General features: G+C 34.0%; 3 protein-coding genes across 3 annotated transcripts; 2 read left to right on the top strand and 1 right to left on the bottom strand.

The window, feature by feature from the left end:
• Positions 1 to 805: 805 nt before the first annotated feature.
• IRX9-L (Nucleotide-diphospho-sugar transferases superfamily protein) lies at positions 806 to 4,170 on the bottom strand. Its single transcript, XM_085756895.1, has 3 exons — positions 3,019 to 4,170; positions 1,388 to 1,637; positions 806 to 1,301 (listed from the first exon to the last, which is right to left on the bottom strand). Exons 1-3 carry the CDS (start codon positions 3,918 to 3,920, stop codon positions 1,131 to 1,133), a joined length of 1,323 nt encoding a protein of 440 aa, XP_085613021.1. The 5' UTR covers positions 3,921 to 4,170; the 3' UTR covers positions 806 to 1,130.
• Positions 4,171 to 5,497: 1,327 nt separating this feature from the next.
• Positions 5,498 to 6,429, top strand: LOC146942810 (uncharacterized). The gene is made up of 2 exons (XM_085750062.1): positions 5,498 to 5,724; positions 5,766 to 6,429. The coding sequence occupies exons 1-2, from the start codon at positions 5,498 to 5,500 to the stop codon at positions 6,427 to 6,429; spliced, it is 891 nt and encodes a 296-aa protein (XP_085606188.1).
• Positions 6,430 to 8,352: 1,923 nt separating this feature from the next.
• LOC146942809 (uncharacterized) lies at positions 8,353 to 8,844 on the top strand. The gene has a single exon (XM_085750061.1). The coding sequence runs from the start codon at positions 8,353 to 8,355 to the stop codon at positions 8,842 to 8,844; it is 492 nt and encodes a 163-aa protein (XP_085606187.1).
• Positions 8,845 to 21,740: the final 12,896 nt, after the last annotated feature.

The raw sequence follows: 21,740 nt of genomic DNA, 5'->3' as shown, positions 1-21,740 counted from the left end.
ACTACGAAAATTAGGAATATTGTGCTTGATACACTATTGGTTGTGTAACTATTGATGTAGGTTGTGTAACTATGTTAGAGTTGATGTTGTTGGCTGTGAAACTGTGTTAACGATGAGCAATATAGCATTATTTATTAGCAGTTGTTGGTGTGGTTAAATAATATTGAGATCCAAAGAGAAGAGTGGATGATACAACAAAGACGGCTAGGGTTTCATTAAAATACCAATGATATAACATCTAAAAATAAGGGTTACAAGATAGTAATATAGTAATATCTAATCAACTCTACTGACTTAGAAACATAAAGGGTCAAAAATAACATATATCTAGTAAATTATTATTTAACATCTTCCCTCAAATCAAACTCACGATGCAACAAACAACATAATTAACTGAGAGGAGCAACCAACCAAAGTGAGTAACCATTATAGAAAGAAGCAGAGAAACCATGTTAGGTTGAAGACGGTGACTTTATATGATGTCGTTGTCATCTACCAGTTGATGAATTTCCTTCTTATCTTTCGGGGCTGACTTTGTTTTGAATTTTGTTTTTGACTTTTTTCTATAGCATCAAGTAATAATTTGTTGAATAGCCTTTGCAAAATCTTTCTCAATAGCATACTTTACAACAGCAAAAAACCACCTCTGCAAATAACTTTGTGCAAGAAAATTTGGGAGACAATATCAGTAACCTGTTTCTGTCTTGTTGGGCAACATAGCATTAGTGCCACTGGTGGCTAACTGATGAGCTACCCGATATGAGAAAATTGTCATGATCAAAAGACAAGTTAAATTGGTCTCCAGTTAAAAAGTATAACAAACCCATAAAAATTTCTTGAACTACATGAATTTCAGGTTGTTGCTGGGACCCAAAGAATGGGGAATTTTTCTCTCTCTCTTTTTTGGGGGAGGGGGCTAAGGATGACGGGATACTCTTACAATTACAACGGCCTAGAATAAGACAAACTTTTCAAGTTATCGACATTATATTTTCTATAGCACCACTAACAAAACTGAGATTTAGAAGTTAGCGGCTTTTGCATTTGCTTAAGAATTACAAATAAAATTCTTTATGGCACATTACAAATCTGACCATACCTATCACACACTCTATAGAATTGGTGGAAGATTACTTGACGTGGATGACAGCATCTAGGTTTTTCTCAAGCATCCAACCCTTTGGATAAACTATATTATGAACATTCAAATGAAGATGCCAATTCATTATTTTCTTGCAACCCGGTGGCGAACCTTCCATTTGACTCTCATCTTCCACCAATTGTTCAATAAAGGTGGTCTCCTGTCAAAGTTAAAGGTATTATCAGATAATACGAATTGCAGGTGATATGGGGGTGGTGTAAATAAAAGTAATGATAGGAGGAATACCTGAAAACCCTCTTTCACTGAGTCTAATTGCCGTATAGGATTTGAAGTAGGGCGCCGCCACCGCTTTGGATCCCACAGGATTGTGCTGTTGAATGCAAACCCAGACATATCAACATGAAATCTTCGAAGTCTTTTACTTTTCTCATTTGTATGCCACCCAAGCACTTGGCTTCCATTGCATACCGGACCCTCCAAAATAGCCTTGTTCTTGCTTGGTGCAAGCATGGCGACAGGCCAAGTGCCAAAACGACTATAAAACCAGTTCAACATTAGAACATAGGGTTAGGAACTGAATGAACAAGTTGGATGACACAATTCATAAAGGCAGTATTGAGCATGTAAAAGTTAAATGATGTACACAGAGGATGGGAGAAAAGAGTTGTCGACATGAAAACATCATATTTATATGTTTCAAATGTGAAAAACCAGTAGATACAACTCAGAAAACTGGACATTTACAGCTCCAAACACACAAATTTATTTAATCATGAAATATATATTTGAAAAATTCAAATTTGGATTCCATTTCATTAAAAAAGGAAAATGAAATCAATACATAACAATCAAAGGAAAAACACAATTGCCAAAGATGGTTGGCTCAGTAGGTAAAATTGAACAGTGATCTGATTCTAGTAGTTCCACTATGAACCTTCATTGAAGCATGTGGCCTGTCTCGACCATGGGAGTGGGTCAACCTACCTTCCTCCTACACTTAATTAAAAAGGGAAAGACGTGTACTTTTTTCCCTTCCATTTTCGGTCAATACGTCATTACTAATTACTAATAATACAAACATTAACATGTTACCGTATTTTCACTTTATTTCCTGTTTTCGAGAATTTATGAAGGAAAAGGTGAAAACAAGATTTATAAAGGAAATAGCAATAAAACATGCTAATGTAACAAAGGACAAATGCAGCTACTTCATTACCCAGACAAGCTTGTGAATACCCAAAAACAAGGCGCATTAGTCATGTAATCATTAAAATCAAAACAATACAAATTAGGAGTATTTGACAGAAAAAATGTTAGTCCTTGCGTATGTAAAAACCCCGAATTGATCCCCCAAAGAACCGCAAATTTCGGCCACATTAACTCCTCTCAAGAACAACCAACTTGTCGGTAGCAAGTTATGAAGGTGACATTTACGGCGCACAAGTGTTTAACTGGTCCACCAATGCCTCAATAACTGTAACCGCCAGACTCATTGGATAATGCAGATAGATTTCTAGCCAACCGTTAGACTACAAGTGTATCGGTGCCCGCCCGTTATAAAATTCATACAGAGAAACGGTAGAATCCAAAGATATTTAAGAGAAAAAAAAAAACAATCATCAAGGGAGGGAAAAAACCCAAAAACCCAAACTCCCAAATCACAATCCCACGAACTTACATGCTACACATCAAGTAAACCCTAAAAGCCAACAGTACCAACTACAACTGCATTGAGACATTGATAACTCGAGATTACCAAAAGCCAACAAACAAAAGGCAAACGATTTCATACTACAATTACAACAACCATACCTCCAAAACAAGCAATATAACTTTAAGTATAAATTCAAAGGATAAACCGAATAATAATCCTAAAAAAGTAGGTATAACACAACAGGAAGTAACAGAATATGTACCTGATATCTCTGATTGTCTGAAACAATTCAAGAGAATATACATTATCATCATCAGCAAAGTAAACAATCCCATCAAGTTTATGATGTTCAATATGCTCCAATGCTTTATTCCTCTGATGAACTCCTCTATCCTTCACATCCGTTGAATTCTTAGTACACACCAAATGCCTATACATCACACCCGTTTTTCTCAACAATTCAGCAGTTTCCATAGAAGCAGAATTCATTTCCACCACCACCCATAAAAGCGGCGGCGGCACCAACCTCAAAACCTGCCCTAACCTATTCAAAAAATATGACTGAAAAGCGCGGTTATAAGTCGGTGTCACAATAATCAATTGCTTCCTCGCCACAATATCAATTTTCTCAGATTCGATCAATTCCCTCTCTTTCAGCTTTTCATTATCCTTCTCAGCGTTCATGTTTGAGCTCAAACTTACTTGTTCAATCAAAAAACCCTTACTCTTCTTATCCTTATCCTCATCATCACCACCACCACCGACGCTGACGTGCTTTTTCAAAACGCGATTATTGAGAATTGATTTGGCATCAGATTGTGGAGTTTTATTGATATCAAAAGCAATGATATTGTTGTTGTTTTCACGATGTTGTTGAGGAATTTCATGAATGAGATTACCGAAAGGGAACATACCTAATAAAAACCCAACGAAGAAACAGAGAACGCACCTGAAAGCAACTTTTCGCCATTGTCCCTTTCGATTGTATCGTCGCATGAAAACGCCACCGATTAATCTCTGAAACGACGAAGCTATTGCAGAGTAGTTTCCGTTTGAAGATGGAAGTTTGTGAGATGGAGACGACGGTGAAAAGGCGGCACCACCGCCGTTTATGTAGTGACGGTCGTGATATGCCGGAGATAACGTCCGTCGGAATGACGCCATTAATTTAGGTACATGAAGAGATCCGAAACCCTAGAAATCTAGGGATTGAAATGTGAATTATTGAAAATTGCAATGAATCTGAATTAGATCTATGCTAAGCTATGCTATACTATGCTTCTTCGTTACTTCCTTCTTCGTGTGAAGAGAGAGAGAGAGAAGACGGTGTCTGTGGTTATGAGTATGGATTCGGTTCGGATCCAGGTTGAAACTCCGGTAACCTGTGTAATGAAGAAATTACAGGACTATTTCTATTTCATCTAATTCAAAATTTTCTTTCTATACAAAGAATTAAAATCAAAGTCAAAACATAAACTCAAATTTAATACTAAAATTGTATGAAATAAAAAGGAAAGAAATTTAATTAATTAATATTATAACATTTTTTTGTTTAAAAAATACTGATATCCATGTTGATGAAAAGAATTGAAGGAAAAAAAAAGTCATAAGTAAGAGAATAAGACAAAAATAATTACTAATAATTTTATGGGTATTGTGACAATATTTTGTTGTTAAAGCAGTTTTATTATGAAATGTAGGAAGCTAGTTTCTAGTCCAAATACATAAACTATGGTATTGTAATTTTGTCAAATCTATTGTAATTTTAAATACTATTTTTAAAGGGTTTTTCAATATTATATAATAGTTCATAATTCCTAACTCAATTGGTAAAATACTGAAATTGTTAAGTCAAAATGGTATGAACGGAGTTCGAACTCGAACGCCTCCACTTGTGTGTGTGTTTTTACAATGACTTTATCATTTTGTCTATTTACCAAAAAATATTATATAATAATTTTGTATGATGGCATCGTCATTTTATTTGCATGTCAAATACACTTGAGGTGTTAACTAAATGACAAGAAAAATCTATTACTGACTTTTACTAAGGATATAAGGTCGGATACATCCTGTTCAGCCATTTCCTCGACTATTGATAACCAAAACCAGGTGCACCGCACTAGAGAAGGAAAATAATGAAGACATGGAATATCAGTTTCAGAGAAAGCGTATGCGAGAGGACAAACAACCTGTCGAGGATTCCACAAATCAGACAAACCAACATTTTTTATCGACACGTCCTGGCAGCCAGGACTGCCGGGACCAATGATTATTTTGAGTTGGAACTGCCTGGGTTTGGGCAACCCGAGTGCAGTTCCAAATCTTCGAAACCTAGCCCGGGGCACAAACCAGACATTCTTTTCCTATCTGAAACGTTGGCTAATACACGAAGCATGGAAAATATTCGTGTCATGTTGGGATATGATTCATGCCTAGCAGTTGATGTGGAAGGTAGGAGCGGTGGGCTGGCAGTGTTTTGGAAAGATGGTTCTAATTGTCGTGTGCTAAATTACTCTCGAAATTTCATTAATATGATTGTGGAGGATAGAGAAGTTGGTGATTGGAGATTAACTTGTTATTATGGCTTTCCAGAACGTGCTCGTCGTCGTGATGCTTGGGATTTACTTCGGGAGCTGCGGGATATGTCATCTCTTCCGTGGTGTATCATTGGAGACTTTAATGACTTGTTGTCTCAACAAGACAAAGCTGATATTCATCCTCATCCTAATTAGTTGTGTATGGGTTTTCGTGAAGCAGTTGACGATTGTGCCTTATCCGATATTAAATTGCATGGTCACCCATTTACGTGGATCAAAAGTCCGGGTACCAATCGAGTGTTGGAAGAAAGACTGGATATGGCTATGGGAAACTCCGAATGGCTGCAACGTTTTCCAGAAGTCAAACTTACAAACTTGCTTACTTCTCACTCAGATCACACCCCAATACTGATTGATATATCCCTACGGTTCGTTCGAGGTATAATCATTCCTTTAAATTTGAAAATAGTTGGCTCCTAGAGGAAGATATTGATGAGGTGGTGGTGGATGACTGGGGTGGTACTATAGGGTTGGAGCTCGGTGATAGAGTTGTGAATTGTTCTACAAAGTTGCAAAGTTGGGGTAGGAGGAAGAGAGTTCGGTTTAAGGAAGAAATTAACCAATGTGTTCGTATTTTAGAGGATCTCCGTTCCCAACCAAATGGTATGATGCGCACCCAATACGTCTCAACCCGGGAGAAGCATGCTAGACTACTTATACAAGACGAGGCATTTTGGAAGCAAAGAGCGAAAATGCACTGGTTGAAGGAAGGGGACATGAATACTAAGTTCTTTCATACATCAGCGGTAGCTCGTGGCAAAGTGAAGAAGGTTAGTAAGCTTCGCACGGATGATGGGAGGACGGCTACGTTGCAAGAGGATATGTGTAACGTGGCACAAAGTTATTTTGAGCAATTATTTTCTGCAAATGCGGGAGTCCATGAACCAGTGCTGGATTTGATGAGTCAGTGTGTTTCGATGGATGACAATATAATGCTTATAGCACCTATTACAAAGGAAGAATTGCGTCAAGCCCTTTTTCAGATCCAACCAGATAAGTCCCCAGGTCCAGATGGTTTTAACTCGGCATTTTATCAAAGATTCTGGCATGTGTGTGGTGATGATATTTTTTAGGCTGTGGTTTCTTGGTTGGATCGCGGTTACTTTCCTACAAACCTTACAGAAACAAATATTTGTTTGATCCCGAAGTGCGAAAACCCGGATAATATGAAGGATCTTAGGCCTATATCTATTTGTAATGTTTTGTATAAGATGGTGTTGAAGTTGCTCGCTAATCGACTGAAACGTTGTTTGGATAAATGTGTGTCAGAGGAGCAGTCATCATTTGTCGAGGGCCGCTCCATACTAGACAACGCGTTAATAGCTACTGAGATAATCCACTCAATGAAGAGGAAGACAAAGGGATGGCGAGGAGAATTGGCTCTTAAAATTGATATTAGCAAGGCTTATGATAGAGTGGATTGGGGGTTTCTTCGCGGTGTACTTATGCGAATGGGGTTTAGCGAGAAATGGATTCAGTGGATGATGATGTGTGTTAGTTCTGTTACTTATTCGGTGCTTATGAACTTTGATAGGGTGGGGCATATTGTACCCGGACGAGGGTTGCGCCAGGGTGACCCATTATCACCATATTTATTCATATTGGTGGCTGAGGGCCTCTCGACCCTAATACATAAGGCAGTTATTAGAGGTGATATTCATGGGGTACAAGTTTGTCGCGACGCACCAATTGTGTCCCATCTGTTGTTTGCAGACGATTGTTTCTTGTTTTGTAGGGCCAATGTGGTGGAAGCACAGCGTTTACTCGCTATTCTTCAAACTTATGAGGCAACATCTGGACAAGAAATTAACTTATCAAAGTCTAAGGTGTTCTTCAGTCGCAATATGAGTGGGGCGGCACAAGAGGATTTGTCACGTATTATTGGTGTCCGGCATGTGATGGGTACTGGGAAGTATTTGGGATTACCTTCGATGATTGGTAGAAATAAGAGATCCATTTTTTCTTTTATCAAGGATCGTATCTGGAAACGGATAAATGCGTGGAGGGGTCGAGCATTATCGAAGGCGGGTAAGGAGGTTATGATCAAATCTGTGTTACAATCTATTCCTTCATACATAATGAGTATTTATCTTCTGCCAAATTCTGTTATAGATGATATTGAGAAGATGATCAATGCGTTTTGGTGGGGTGGAAGGAGTAACAATCGAGGGATTAAATGGATGGCATGGGAACGTGTGGCATGCCCCAAAGAGTTTGGTGGAATGGGGTTTAGGAATTTCAAAGCTTTTAATATCGCTATGGTAGCTAAGCAAGGATGGAGTTTTCTGTCTAAACCTGAATCTCTGGTTGCTAGAGTTTTTAAATCGAGGTATTTTCCCCATTCTTCATTTTTTGGTGCTAAACTCGGTTATAACCCGGGCTTTGCTTGGCGGAGTATCTGGAATTCGCGTCAGATACTTTTACATGGATGTAGGTGGACAATAGGAAATGGTCAGCATGTCAGCGTGATGAATGATCCATGAGTTCGAGGTGTTCAAGGTAGCTGGCTTCGATCCCCACAAAGCCATGGTGTGCATAGCTTGAGTGTGTCTGATTTGATAACTGACGATGATCAAGTTTGGGACATTGATAAGATTGAATCTTTGTTTCCAAATGATATGGTGCAAGCTATTCTCGACACACCACTGTTTTCGAAAATTCAGAATGATAGAATAACGTGGATGATGGAACGTAATGGGAGGTATACCGTTAAGACTGGTTATAAACAAGCTATGATGGAGTTGCTACATACTGATCAGTTTCATGTTGAAGGAGATTGGCATAGAATCTGGAAGGTGATTTCCCCTTATAAAGCTCGTAATTTGTTATGGAGGATTTGCAGGGGGTGTATTCCGACGCGTCTCCGATTACAATCACGACATGTACAATGTGAGGTGATTTGTCCCTGGTGTGATACAGCTGTTGAGGATGATTGACATGCTTTTGTGGGTTGTATGGTGGCGCGTGAGAGTTGGTATTGGGCAGGGCTTTCGATAATGCGGCAATCGCGAGTTGGTACTGTGAGCAGTTTGACAAATTTTGTTTTTGATATATGTCGTTTAGAAATCCGAGACATTGCTGGTCGGGTGGCTTTACTTCTTTGGCAAATTTGGGCTGCACGTAATGATGTCATTTGGAATGACATTCATTATACTTCAACAAGCATTGGGAGGACAACATTAGATGCATGGAAACAATGGCAAGATGTTCATAAACAGCCCTCACCATTGGTTGTGCAACACAGGCAGAACAGAGTGCTAGGTAACAACTCAGTTTGGGAGAAACCAAGCGAGACGTGGTTGAAGTGCAATGTGGATGCCGCGTTCCATGAACGTAACCATATTATAACTTTTGCTTGTTGTGTTAGAGACTCTCGTGGGCAATTTATTCGGGCTCAAACGAAATGGCAGCGTGCAAATATGACAGTTTTAGAGGGGGAGGCAGTAGCCTTACTCGAGGCTCTTCATTTTGCGGATGCAAACAGATAGGACCAGGTTGTCTTCGAGTCTGATTCATCTACTCTAGTGCAAGCTCTATCGTCTCCGGGTCATGGTGATTCGGAATTCTATGCTATTGTTTCTAGTATTATTTATCAGTTATCTTTACATTCCAACTTCGAGGTGAAGTTTGTTAGGAGACAAGCGAACATGGTTGCTCATACTTTAGCTAGGGCGGCCTAGGCTAGTCACCGTATTTTTGATTCTTATCCTTATTGTATTGAACATTGGTTGATTAATGATAATAGTTAACTTTGTTTTGGTCAAAAAAAATGACAAGAAAAATCTTAGGCGAGTTGAACTACAAAATTCACCAGAGTCAATAGAAAGTTTCAAAACCAAAAAAGCGTTTACAGAGATATTAATTTACATATTACTTATCACTTAAGTCATCATATTGATAACAAAATTCGACCCTTAGTCCTTTGTAACAAAAATAAATAAATTGTTGCTAAAAAAAAAAAAACAAAAACAAATTGGAACCTAAACTCTTGTGTGATTTGAATTGAACTTTTACCAAACAGATCAACCTAACTTGTTAAGACATTTCACTTTTTTTTAGTGCTATTAATCTCCTGTTTTCGAGGAAAATGAGCTCTAATAATTGGAAGTTCATTCGAAAGGTATGTAAGGTCTGACGAAAAATTGTTCCACCCAAAAAATTGACTTTTGATTATCTTAAACAATTCGTCACCGGTAGAATTCATTAACAACAGGAGATCAATTGCTTTGTTCAAGATATTTCACTTTAATTCCATTCAAAATGTCCCCGGATATTGTACTATTTGTGAGGAGAATTGCAGTGCCCTTTAACACAACATGTTGGTGTTTCTTGTTGGTCATAAGTACATATTATTTCTTCAATTTGATTTGTGAGTTTCAATTATCAATTTTGTCAAAATTTCTCCCCTTAGTATCTCTTAATTTTTAAGAGCACTTGTTAAGGAATCTAAAAGTAGTATATTTGCATTGAATTCAACAATATTTTAATTTTTAAAAATTTAAATTCATCACTTTTCACCATTTTCCAATGCAATATCTTTTTTACTAAAGCTTATCCCCCAAGCTATTGTTAACCCTAATTTTTCCCTCTATTTTTTCCCTCCACTTTGCAAGCATTAACTCACTCTTTATTCCACTGTATATACACGTGTGCTGTCATGCTCCATATTTTGTAGTTTACCTTGGAATATGAATTGTTGCATGGGAAATAGATGGAATTAATACACACTGGGCGCATGTGTCTTTTCTCTTCGGTATGTGCACTGCATGCGTCTATTAACTTAAGTTCAAGTTTTCCAAGGTCGTCCTATGTGCAACCACCGTTTTGACTTCCTTTTTTACTCCCCTTAGATTTAAATATAGATATCCAAGTTAGTGAATGTGCCTTTCTTCTCTACCTTTCATTATCTTGAAATTAGTCTTTCTTGAAAATTTCTCAATGTAAGTTCTTTCATTTTGTTTTGTATTTTCCTTTTTGAAGTTGTTTACTTCTTTGCCATGAATTTTTTGAGTTAGATATAGGTTTAACTATTGTTTGTGACTCATGTGATAGAGTTGAGGTTTCTTTGGATTGGTGGGAAGGTGGAATAAGAGTGACTTGGTTCATATGTCAACAAACAAAATGAACTCTGGCAACGACGCTTTCGCCAAACTCTAGCTGTCGTCATGCACACCGAGGTCGCCAAATACCATTGCCAATGTCTCAATCTCTCTATATGATAGTCACACCTTTCCTTCATTTGGAGTTTCCTTTTGCAATGAGCTTAATGTTTCTTCTCTTCTTCTTTAAAAAGGCAGAGTTCTATGGATCCTTTTTTCTTTAATGTCTTTTATTAGATCATAAATAGAGTGATTTTCGCAAAAGGACTTTTTGTGCAGTCCAATACAGTCTCAACCCCACATTTTAAGCATGTTTACGTTAAGATTAGTTCTATATTTTTCCCCCCAGATTTTTTATGGTTATTTTATATATGTTAGTCAAAAACAATTATTTTGCAGTGAATACATTGTCTTTCACGCATTGTGAAGATTGTTGTTGTGATCTATAGGGAGATGAAACCTCTATTTTTTTTTTCATTTCAACTTTTCTTTTTTGTATTTATAAATAATTGTTGGATCAAGTTTTCAATTATTATACTGGTGTAGGAGCTGCTATATATCTGTATTATTGTTTCTTTTCTGATAAGCTGCAATGTGTAATTTCAATTCCTGAATTTAATTAATTTAATCTCATGTGAAATTTAATTTTTTAAATGACATGTACTCTTGCAGTCTTGGTGCCATTGCCGAGAAGAGTAGTTGTTCGTCTCTGATTGGGATTCATGAAAGTAAAGGAAAGATATGGAATAATGGAGTAACCCTGCCAGGCTTCCATATGATTGTGTAATTTATTGAGGCATATGCATTTGTATAAGCAACCATTAACGAAGACTGTTCAAAAGCATGTTACAATTTGTAATTTAGAATGGCTGCCAGATTGCACAGATACTTTGTTGCATAGGATTCCATTTCTAATCAAACAGATGATATGTAACATTCATTCATTGGCAAACACTACACAAACATATTCCATCAAGTTTTTAAGGGTTGTGCATATATGTAACTATTTTTATTTATATTGTTTTGTCTGTAATTGAAATTCACGACACAACTGCGAGGTTCATTGCTCGAACTTGGATGAAAGTTAGGTTTTGCAGAATTAATAAAATATGATCAAAATTTGTTTTTGTTACAAAAATAAGTTCAAAATTGCGGATTCAGTAAAATAAGGGATCAAAACTAAAAAAAAAATTTGTGTTTAACTAAAAAAAATTGTCTTATTTTTGGCAGTCTAATTTTCTTTATATATTATTAGTACCAATAATGCATTATCTCGACAAAACTAGATTAATAACATATTTGACATACAGTTCACCCGTGCGGAGCACGGGTGCTCGATCTAGTTTCTACCTTTATCTTTTTAACCAATACTTCAATGACACTTTTTAACATTTCCTTTTTTAAAGTGGCTAATGGAAAAAAATTTAGTTTTACCAAAAATATGATTGGAAATCGAAATTCAAGGTGTCTTAAAACAAAAAATCCAAAGTGTCGTTGCCATAAAAATAAAAGATGTAAGCACTTTTACATATACACTTTGGCATATACACTTTGGCTTCAAATATACTTCCTCCGTCTCAAATTATAACAAAAAAATATTTTCACACTTATTAAGAAAATTTAAATATTGTAGTTGTAGTATAGTTTCTTGTGTTATCCTTGGAATAAGTTTCATAGAAATATGTAAAAATAATTTTTATTGGTTATTAGTTATAGTGAAAATGAAAGAGAGAGCATAATGAATGCAAATTGCATTTAATTTCTACTTGGAAAAGATGATTTTTTGAAAAAACATAATTAAATATGATAAAAGTTAATATTTTTTTCTTATAATTTAAAACAAAGAAAATGAGTTTTTTTTTCCTTATAATTTTGGACGGAGGGAGTATATGTGTACACATAACACATACACAACTTATGGTCCCTCGAGAATAAGACTCATCTCTCATAACAAAGAATGTAACCCACAATCTGATCATTCCATGATAGGAATGGAAGGAAGCCTCTCTCTGCCTAGTCTCTCAGCCAACACCCAAACTGCGTTGTCAAGTTGAGGTTATGTGTTGCATGGAGCAGTTATTTAAAGAAACACACTCAATCCAAATCTATATTTCATGGAACTGGCATAGTGGCATGCCATTAATTAATTAATATTTATTTATTTATGGGTTGTGACTTGTGAGAAACTTTTTTTTTTTGGTCAGCTTGTGAGAAACTTTTATTATTGGATGTTATGACAAACTTTTTTTTAATATGACGGAAAACGGTATATTGGAATTTTTTTACCATGTTACATGTATTAAGTTTTTTCTGCCATATAAATAGAAAATTGTTGTTGACACATTAGCTTTGGCTAGGACACACATGTAAAAGACGTTTTTACCCCTTCGGTAGTTAACTGCCGAATTATAAAACCGGCTGCAGTTAACTACCGAGGAAAATTGAAAACTTCGGCAGTTAACTGCCGAGGAAACCTCAAACCTGTTTTTTTTTTTGACAAAAACCATTAATTCTTTAAACCTAAATTTTCCTTAATTAAATTTAATTCTTTAATTATTTTATGGAATTAAACATAATTCTTTTTATGATTTCATTAATGTGATTTTGTTGCCATAATGAAGAAATATGGATTTTGTTGCCATTAAATACATGATTCTTTTTATAAAGTTGTTGATTTCATTCATATAATTTTGTTGCCATAAATAAAAAATATGAGATCCTATAATTACTACATATTCAATCACGTTTCTTAATTAAAAAGAGGGGTTTTTTTTTTAAGAATAGAAAAGTGGTTTTATTTGTACAAAAAAAAAGGGTATTATTGATAGAATAATTACAAATATAATTATTTGAAAGAGAGATGAATAATATTTGAAATATTATAATTTGTCAACAACAAAAAAAATCTGAAATATTATAATTAATTACTAATAATTACAAATATAATTATTCTATCATTTGTAACGTTTTTGTTGTTGCATTTTTTTATTGAATCATCATTTTAGGTCCATTAACTACTGATTGCAGATATTATTCATCTCTCGTATTTCTTCATTTATGGCAACAAAATCACATGAATGAAATCATAAAAATAATTATGTTTAATTCCTTAAAAGGATTAAAGAATTAAATTTAATTAAGGAAAATTTAGGTTTAAAGAATAAAAAGAATTAATGGTTTTTGTCAAAAAAAAAAAACAGGTTTGAGGTTTCCTCGGCAGTTAACTGCCGAAGTTTTCAGATTTCCTCGGTAGTTTACTGCCGAAGTTTTCCTCGGTAGTTAACTGCAGCCGGTTTCATAATTCGGCAGTTAAATACCGAAGGGGTAAAAACGTCTTTTACATGTGTGCCCTAGCCAAAGCTAATGTGTCAACAGCAATTTTCATATAAATATAGCTAATCTTCGTTGGCCAACACTTGAGACTGCAAGATGAATTCTTTCGTTTCAACTGAATTTTCCACATATGCAAGACTCATAGATTGAACCTCATCACTTGCTTAAAGAATTTGAATCTCTTACTTTTTTGACCAACTCATTGTTGGTAGTGCCAACTTTTGAGCTCTTATCCTCTTAAAAAAGTTTTGCATGTCTTTCACTCAATCTTCTACTTCTCCATACACCCCTCCTAGGGGCGTGTGCTCCGTGGACATGAAAGGTGGCATTTCTTTAAATCTAAACAGTACTATGCAATATAGATGGATCATTTTGGCCCAAGTTATCATAACTAAATGAATTTCTTTTCCCACCCTCTTTCTTTCTCGTGTGCCGTCCAAATTTTCCATTTTACTCCCATTTGGATTGTATAATCCGAAAAAAACACGTTTCGGATTATATAAACCGAAATATGCCTAAATATAAGTAACGATTAGAATTCTCCCATCATTTCAACAGTTACAAAATTTTGACCTAACTTCCCCCAAAAGACCCTAATTTTGATCCACCACGCATTGTGCCATTCTTGAAATGAAGTTGGTATTTCATCATATTTCAACCCTTTTCGACCATCAGATAAAAGGCTGGGTCACATCTCTTCAATCATTTTTCTTTAATTTGTTTTTTTTATTGTGTGTTGGTTTCTTTCAGATACCAACGAACCGTGTTAGGCCTTAAATATACTGGGTCATGGAACCAGGGGCGGTTCCCTTCAAGATGATAGGGTAGGCCTTGCTACCCCAAAATAAAAAATATTATTGAATTCGTTGGTATCTATCTATATTTAGCTACCCCAAATAATAAATATTGAGCTACCCCAGATAAATTTGGTTGCCGAAAATTAACATAGATAAGAAAGTGAAAAAATTACTACATATATGATAGATTTTTATTTTGTCAAGACATCATTGATAGATTTATTTGTATTGGTTTGTTACTTTTAGTCTTAATAACAACTATAGAGAGAAATTTTCAACAACAATAGTGAGAAACAAATTAAATGGATAATAAGTTTTTAGAAATAACTTATTGTTTACATTGAAAAGACATTAATAATCTTTTATTAAATAATCAATTATGGATAAAATTGACTTCTTAAAACACGTTTTGTCCAACTTTTTTAAATATTTGTTGTCAATTTTTATTTCATTTGTTGTTGCTTGAATTTACATTTTATGTAAGTAAGAGTTAGGGTTAATTAAGTAAATAGTCCATGTAAATATTCAGAATTTTATTTTTAGTCCCTATAAAATAAAATCACATTTTTTAGTCTATATAAAATTTTCCATCAGCATTTTTAGTCCCTATAAAATTTTTCCATCAGCATTTTTGGTCCTTAAAATGTTTAAGGAAAATGTCACAGGGACTAAAAAATATGATTTTATTTTGTAGGGACTAAAAACAAAACTGTGAATATTTATAGGGACTAAAAACTTAATTAACCCTAAGAGTTATTGTGATTTTTTTTTACGAATTGGTTAAGCTTTGGATTAAATTTGGCCCCCGCGTAGAATTTTCGCTAGCTTCGCCGCTGCATGGAACCCTATCAGACGATCTAGCCTACTTCTGTTCCTACTTAGAGGCTCCTATAAAAAAGTTATCTAAAGCTTAATTTAATCTTGAAAGCGTTAAAGTTGCTTTTGATTTTTTTTCATTGCAGTCTACACTATGGAAAATTAAAATTAAAATATAAAGATGAAATAGACCAATCAAACTCAAGCTGTGTTAATTTGTTTGCAAGTCAAACTTAAGTTTTTAGTTAAGTCCATTCAAGTAAATTAATCAAGTCCAAGTCACTATTTTTCTTTCACAAACTAAAGTCAAACTTACAGTTCGACTCGTATAACCCATAGTGGTGAAGTGACTCGTGTAGAATCAAAATGCATAGGCTAAATGATTCATCTTATTTTATTTTATTTTTTGGCTCAAAATGATTAATCTTATGAGAGCTGCTTTTTGCCCTCCATTCATTTCTTAAAAATCAAACATTAAATATTTGGTTCGGTTTCACTCGTATAAATTGTGGTGGAGTAACTCGAGTAGATCATAATGCATGGACTAAATAATTGATCTTATGAGAGCTGCTTTTGCCCTCCATTAATTTCTTAAAAATCAAACCCCTCCAGACCAGACTTACCAATCTAAGTCCGGAAAAAACATTGTTTTGTCTAACATATGGTAAATTCGAGAACATTTGTATTTTCCCCATTTTAATAGATAAATCTCAAGGGAAACAGTTTTTTAAAACCATTGATTAAGAAAAGAAATTCTCTAATCCTATCTTATATATACAAAATTTGCTGGGCTTGCAATGGTCCACTATTTTGCATGCAATGATCTATAGATGGTGATAATTGCTCTACAACTACAAGTGCCTCAAATTCGCTTTCGATTAACTATTTTTATGTGTAAAATTTGATCGGATAATAACTCCCGACAAGCTATTTTCAACAGGGCTAGCAATTTTGAGGAGACTAACAGAGCAAGTTTCATTTATATGGTATGCAACTACCCCACACGTTTAGCATCTTTTTAAAGCTGAATAAATTATATAGCCTATTCTGTTGTCAGTGTGCTTTTCTTTCTTCGTCCTTTTAATTGAATAATTCGTTCCTTTTACTGCTTATGGTCAAGATAGCATACTACTCTTGAAGTGATGGCATCCCGATATTATTTAACACTTTGAAATAAGACCATAAGCCTCGTCGTCGTAGTAGAATGTGTCGTGTTTTTTGTTGTTGACAAAATTATAATGTGTGCATGTTATAATCATTAATATTGTGAAACAATATTGATATAAATGATTTGTGTGGTTCTCTATTGGTGGTCAACACCGAACCCAATTATCATGTTTTGTGGAAACATACATGCATAAAATATTCAAACCCTAGCACCTCAATGATCATGTACTAGTAATTTCTTGACAAGACAACTACTGCAAGTTGGAAATTAGAAAATAAATTAAATCCCTATAAGACACAGAAGTGCTCAATAATGGAAGGCATGAAGGATCGATGGTGCATGAATGTATATTCAATAATAATAATATGTCTAATCTACTTCTGCCATGTCTGAGTCTGAGTCGTGTACAAAAATGCATTTTCCACAAAGCCGTAAACGAAGACTTTAATTGGGTTGGGAGGTTTGGCGCGCAATGTTTGTAGTAAATGCAGGACTAGCTAGCTTTAGTGAAGGACATGTGTACACAGTGACAAACCTACCACGCACCAACATAACTGTCACACTCACCCGTGTGTTGTTGTCCTTTGGACAGGACGGTAAAAAAAAGCAACAACTACACGTATGCCACATCAATAGTAGTATGGTGGTAAGTGGTAACGAATAATATATGCATTTGAAAACTTGAAGTAGGTCTTATTATAAAAAAGATAAGTAAAAAATTTATAGGATCTTATATTTAGAAACAAAGTTACTGACATTTATCCATAAAAAATTACAACACAAAAGACTTTTTTTTTTTATCTTTGTAATGGTAACAGACATTTGCTATAAAAATCATCTGGACGACATGTGATAATGATTTTTTCATGATATATTTAAGATTAAGGCACAAGAATTTAGCGGAAGTGGCTCGTATCTCTCAGAACTTGCCTCAAATAAGATCAAGGTTTAGAGTTTATGATTTATGGCTTTTTTAAACAAATGTTGTACATTTAATAATACTTCTATATAAAAGCACCATCAAAGGTTAAAAAAAAATTGGGCTAAAGAAGTTTATGTGAATTGAGTTCTAGGACTCACACAGGTCTGACCTCAAAGTTCAAATAGTGCTTCTAAAATAACTAAATATCAACCACCAAAATTATTATCTCTCTCAAAGTTGAAAGAGTGATAATAAAATTACATACAAATCAACCACCAAAAAGATTATCTTGTCGATAAAGGAAATTGAATCCACATTCTTGCAAGATATCGGTCAACTCCTTATCAATTGAATCAATTTTCATTAACACTAAAAGTCAATTATGTTATAAAATAAATCTTTTTATAAAAGATTCAAACGATATATCTCACAAATGAGTATATGTATTTTAATAAGTAGAGTAAAAATTAAATTTGGTCCCCCACTTTTTTTTTTAAGTTTATTTTAGTCTTTAACAAAAAATAACACACACATTAATTAGTCCCTGCATTTTTATACAAAGGAAAAATTAGTTCCTGATTTACTATAACCGAATGACTTATTTATTCGTAGTATAAAAATTAATGTCAATGACTAGTTTGAGTATTATTTTGTGTCAGAAAAAAAATATGGGTCCGAGAGAAAATTATGAGGGACGAAATTGAATTCTTTCAAATAAGAAAGAAACCACCAATATAAAAAGACATATGCAACATAATATGATACTATATCGAGCAATAAGGAAAAATAAGGTTGGTGTGGTGGCTGAGGTGGGAGAGTTAAGGAGTTGAGTGATAAAGATGATATCATATTTGATTCCTACCTCCATTAAATACTAACAAATTAACTAGTAACATTACTCGTGTAAAAGAAAAATACTATAATATTCTTATTTAAATTCACATTTTTTTCCACCAAATATTTTAGATGTTGTTTTTTGACAGAATAAGTTCACATGTTATTTTCCCTCAAAAATAAATCACATGATATTTATCGGTTTTTAATACATTAAGTGCGTTCAATTTTTTACAATTTTTTTTTATCACCCATACGTAGTATTTTTTTACAAAAGAAAAGTTAGCTCAAAGATGCCAAACAAACATAAATGGAATACAAACCAAATACAGAACTTGGCACCCAACGCATTGTTTGTTCCCCAGCAGAATTAAGGGTCACACTTCTTAAAGCTAGGCTCCTACCTCCATTCATTCTCAAAAGGGCTTCGACCACTCATTCACTTCTACAGGCCCCCTCTAAATAAAAACGGGTTGGTGCGTGATAAGACATTATAAGGAAAATACTCATTGCCATATTAAGACAATTCTCCTATGAAGTCTTTTTGGAATATGAACTAAAAATTTCTCAAAAAGCATGTTATGTGTGATTCTTTAATCCTTAAACTTTGTTTTTGACTGCTTTAATCCTTAATGATATTCTACTTTATAGTAGTTTTTTCTTAGGTTATGTGGGGTGGCCTCACTGCCGGCTCTAAAGCCTTTATAAAGTTACACATTTTTTTTTTTTTTTTTTATAAACTAAAGTTACACTTTATATTAGCGTATATGCAATTGGTGAACAACTGCACAATCTAAATTAAAAGTAACGTAATTAATTAACAAGCAATATATATGTAGTCTTCTCTATTGAATTTTTCTTATTCCTTTAACAAATGAGATCTTTTTGGCTAGTTTATGTCCCCATAATATAGTTACTTTTTGATGAAGTCATTTGAAAAAATAAAATAAGATTTTGCACCTATAATTTACGATTATCACTCTTAGTCACTAGCGTACCCCATCTTCACATCAAAGATAGGTGGTGTGGCTCACTACCTCATATTTTGGCGCCACATGACATTGAGCTATTATGTCATTTGTGCGACATCTTCCATGAAGAACTCTCATGTCTCCGAGACAAAACTAAACATAATTACATGGATCGAAAAGAAAAAACAAAATATATAAATTACAGAGACCAAAGATATGAATTATCTAAAAAAAACTTTAATTCTAATTTCTAACTTCAACTACTGCATATGCAAATGCAAACTTTTAATCGCCATAAAATTATAAACTTTTTATATGTATTCTTCCGTTTTTATCTATATAATGATTATATTTAAGTAGTTTTCTTTATTCTTCAAAAAAAAAAAGTAGTTTTCTTTATTTTAATTTTCAACATCCATTTATATATATAAATTATTCATGTGTGCATACATACAAAAAACAAAATTAATCATATATAGCATAAAAACGGCAAGGGTTTTGCACCCAAAAAAAAAAACGGCAAGGGTTGTAATAAGAGTTATAAAGACCCTTTGTAGAAGTTGCATGTCCACACATAACACATTCGGTGGACAAAACTAAAAATGTTGGATATCCACTATTATGAAATCTAGGAAATGTTGATATATGCTGACCACCCATTATAAAGACAATTCTTTGCACATGTGCATAACTGCGAAGTTACTATGACCGATAGATAGAGATTGAGATATTATTTATATTTACAACTTGAAAAATAGATGATAAGGTGAGATATACTGAGAGAAGCACTATGTAGGGATCGATGAAATTAGAAAAAAGAAGAAAACGACAAAATTGGACTAGGGTGTTCCACTCAAAACTGCTATTAAATTATGATGGGCCATGTTTCAATTATATTTTTGTATTAGAGTGTTGTAGGAAAATATAGAAAGGAAAAAGGAAATCTGAAAATGTTAATTTTCAAAGAGCAATGCTATTTATCAAGAAAAAAAACATCAAGAATTCTTCAAGAATAAAGAGTAGCCAATCACAATGCACTATTTGCCACAACTCAAGGAGGTGTGGCTAAAAAATAGGAAGTGGACAAATAAATCATGCAATTAAAACTTGCCACATGTGTCTTGAAAAATTCTTGATGATATTTTTCTAGATAAATAGCATTTTCCATTTTCAAATATGTATTCATAATAAGGATGTGAGATGAGAAATATGAAGAATACACATTGAATCACATATCCGTCACAAGAATAAGACCTTGTTATTTTGTAAATACATTCATATTTTAAAATATGTGATCATTTTAGCTTGATAAGAAGATGTGAGAGTCTTAAAATAAATAATTGTACCGGAGAAAATATGAAATGCTAGTTAAAGATGATGTTTGTGCAAAAATAATCAAAACCTATACTAAAATTTGAACCGTTTAAATATCTGATTAAATATTGATGATGAGTACTGCAAAAAATCGAAATCCCTATTCATAATCATAATAATAGATAAAAAAGAATTGGAGGGTAGCCTGAGGTGGTGGGGGAATGGCATTGTAGATTGCAGAGACACTGTTCCAATTTCTTTGTAATGTGAGAAGTAGACAGATGCAATAATAGCTGGATTTTGTTTGTGCAGTTCCTAACATGGCCCCTCCAATTCCAACCAAAACCCTTCTTCACTAGATACATACACATATACATATAATTGAATTCTCTGCATGCATGATACCAATTATTGTTATCATTCACTTTTACTGAGCAGATACCTCTCTCTATTTGCGTGTCTCTTTGTCCCTCTCTGTTTGTCTTCAATCTCATTCTTTCACATTTTCTTGTCGTACATAAAAGAGCATTAACAATGTACAATAAAAAGAGCATTAGCAAACGTGCATCTTTCTGTTTTCTACCATCACTTTCATTATCACTACTCATCCTCTACTGCTCCTTCTCATTTCAAACTAGCTAGCTTAAATTCTTCAAAATATTTGTTTATTTTGTAAAATACATGTTTTCACATACGGACATATGTCAATCATGCAAACATATAGATAGTGGTCCTAATAAACGTTAGGAAGAATTTTATATATAAAAAAATTAAATAAAAGTTTGGGAGAAATTATATTTACCAATGCTCTTAACATTTATATATAGATTATCAATCTAAAAGTTTTTTACACTTTAATCACTACTTTTTTTTATTTTAACTATAATTATTTCAAAAGTTACATAATATATTAGGCTTTTGTATTGGATTTAACTCATTTTTACAAAACTAGTTTATACGGTGATAAATGTCATTCTATAAACTCTAGTTAGACCCATCTTATGTGAGACTTGGTTTTTCTAATACACTTGCTCGTGCCCAACATTACTGGATTTGAACTTGGTGCGTGAATATATATTAGGTGACTCGATCGATAGACTCTGTTTGATACTATAGATTTTTGTATTAGA

This window comes from Medicago sativa, chromosome 3 (genome assembly GCF_051527215.1).
Source record: "Medicago sativa cultivar Bolivia chromosome 3, Bolivia_mono, whole genome shotgun sequence".
Taxonomy (NCBI): domain Eukaryota; kingdom Viridiplantae; phylum Streptophyta; class Magnoliopsida; order Fabales; family Fabaceae; genus Medicago; species Medicago sativa.
Note: the sequence above shows the minus strand (reverse complement) of the source record. Positions and strands in the feature narration are given on the sequence as shown.

Bases quoted from the DNA above. Each gene is read 5' to 3' on its own strand.
- IRX9-L (XM_085756895.1), bottom strand. From the start codon at position 3,920: ATGGCGTCATTCCGACGGACGTTATCTCCGGCATATCACGACCGTCAC. The intron at 1,638-3,018 runs GTACATATTCTG...CTGGTTTTATAG, and splicing joins CAGACAATCAGAGATATCAG to TCGTTTTGGCACTTGGCCTG. The intron at 1,302-1,387 runs GTATTCCTCCTA...TAACTTTGACAG, and splicing joins CAGTGAAAGAGGGTTTTCAG to GAGACCACCTTTATTGAACA.
- LOC146942810 (XM_085750062.1), top strand. From the start codon at position 5,498: ATGGGTTTTCGTGAAGCAGTTGACGATTGTGCCTTATCCGATATTAAA. The intron at 5,725-5,765 runs GTTCGTTCGAGG...ATTTGAAAATAG, and splicing joins CTGATTGATATATCCCTACG to TTGGCTCCTAGAGGAAGATA.
- LOC146942809 (XM_085750061.1), top strand. From the start codon at position 8,353: ATGCGGCAATCGCGAGTTGGTACTGTGAGCAGTTTGACAAATTTTGTT.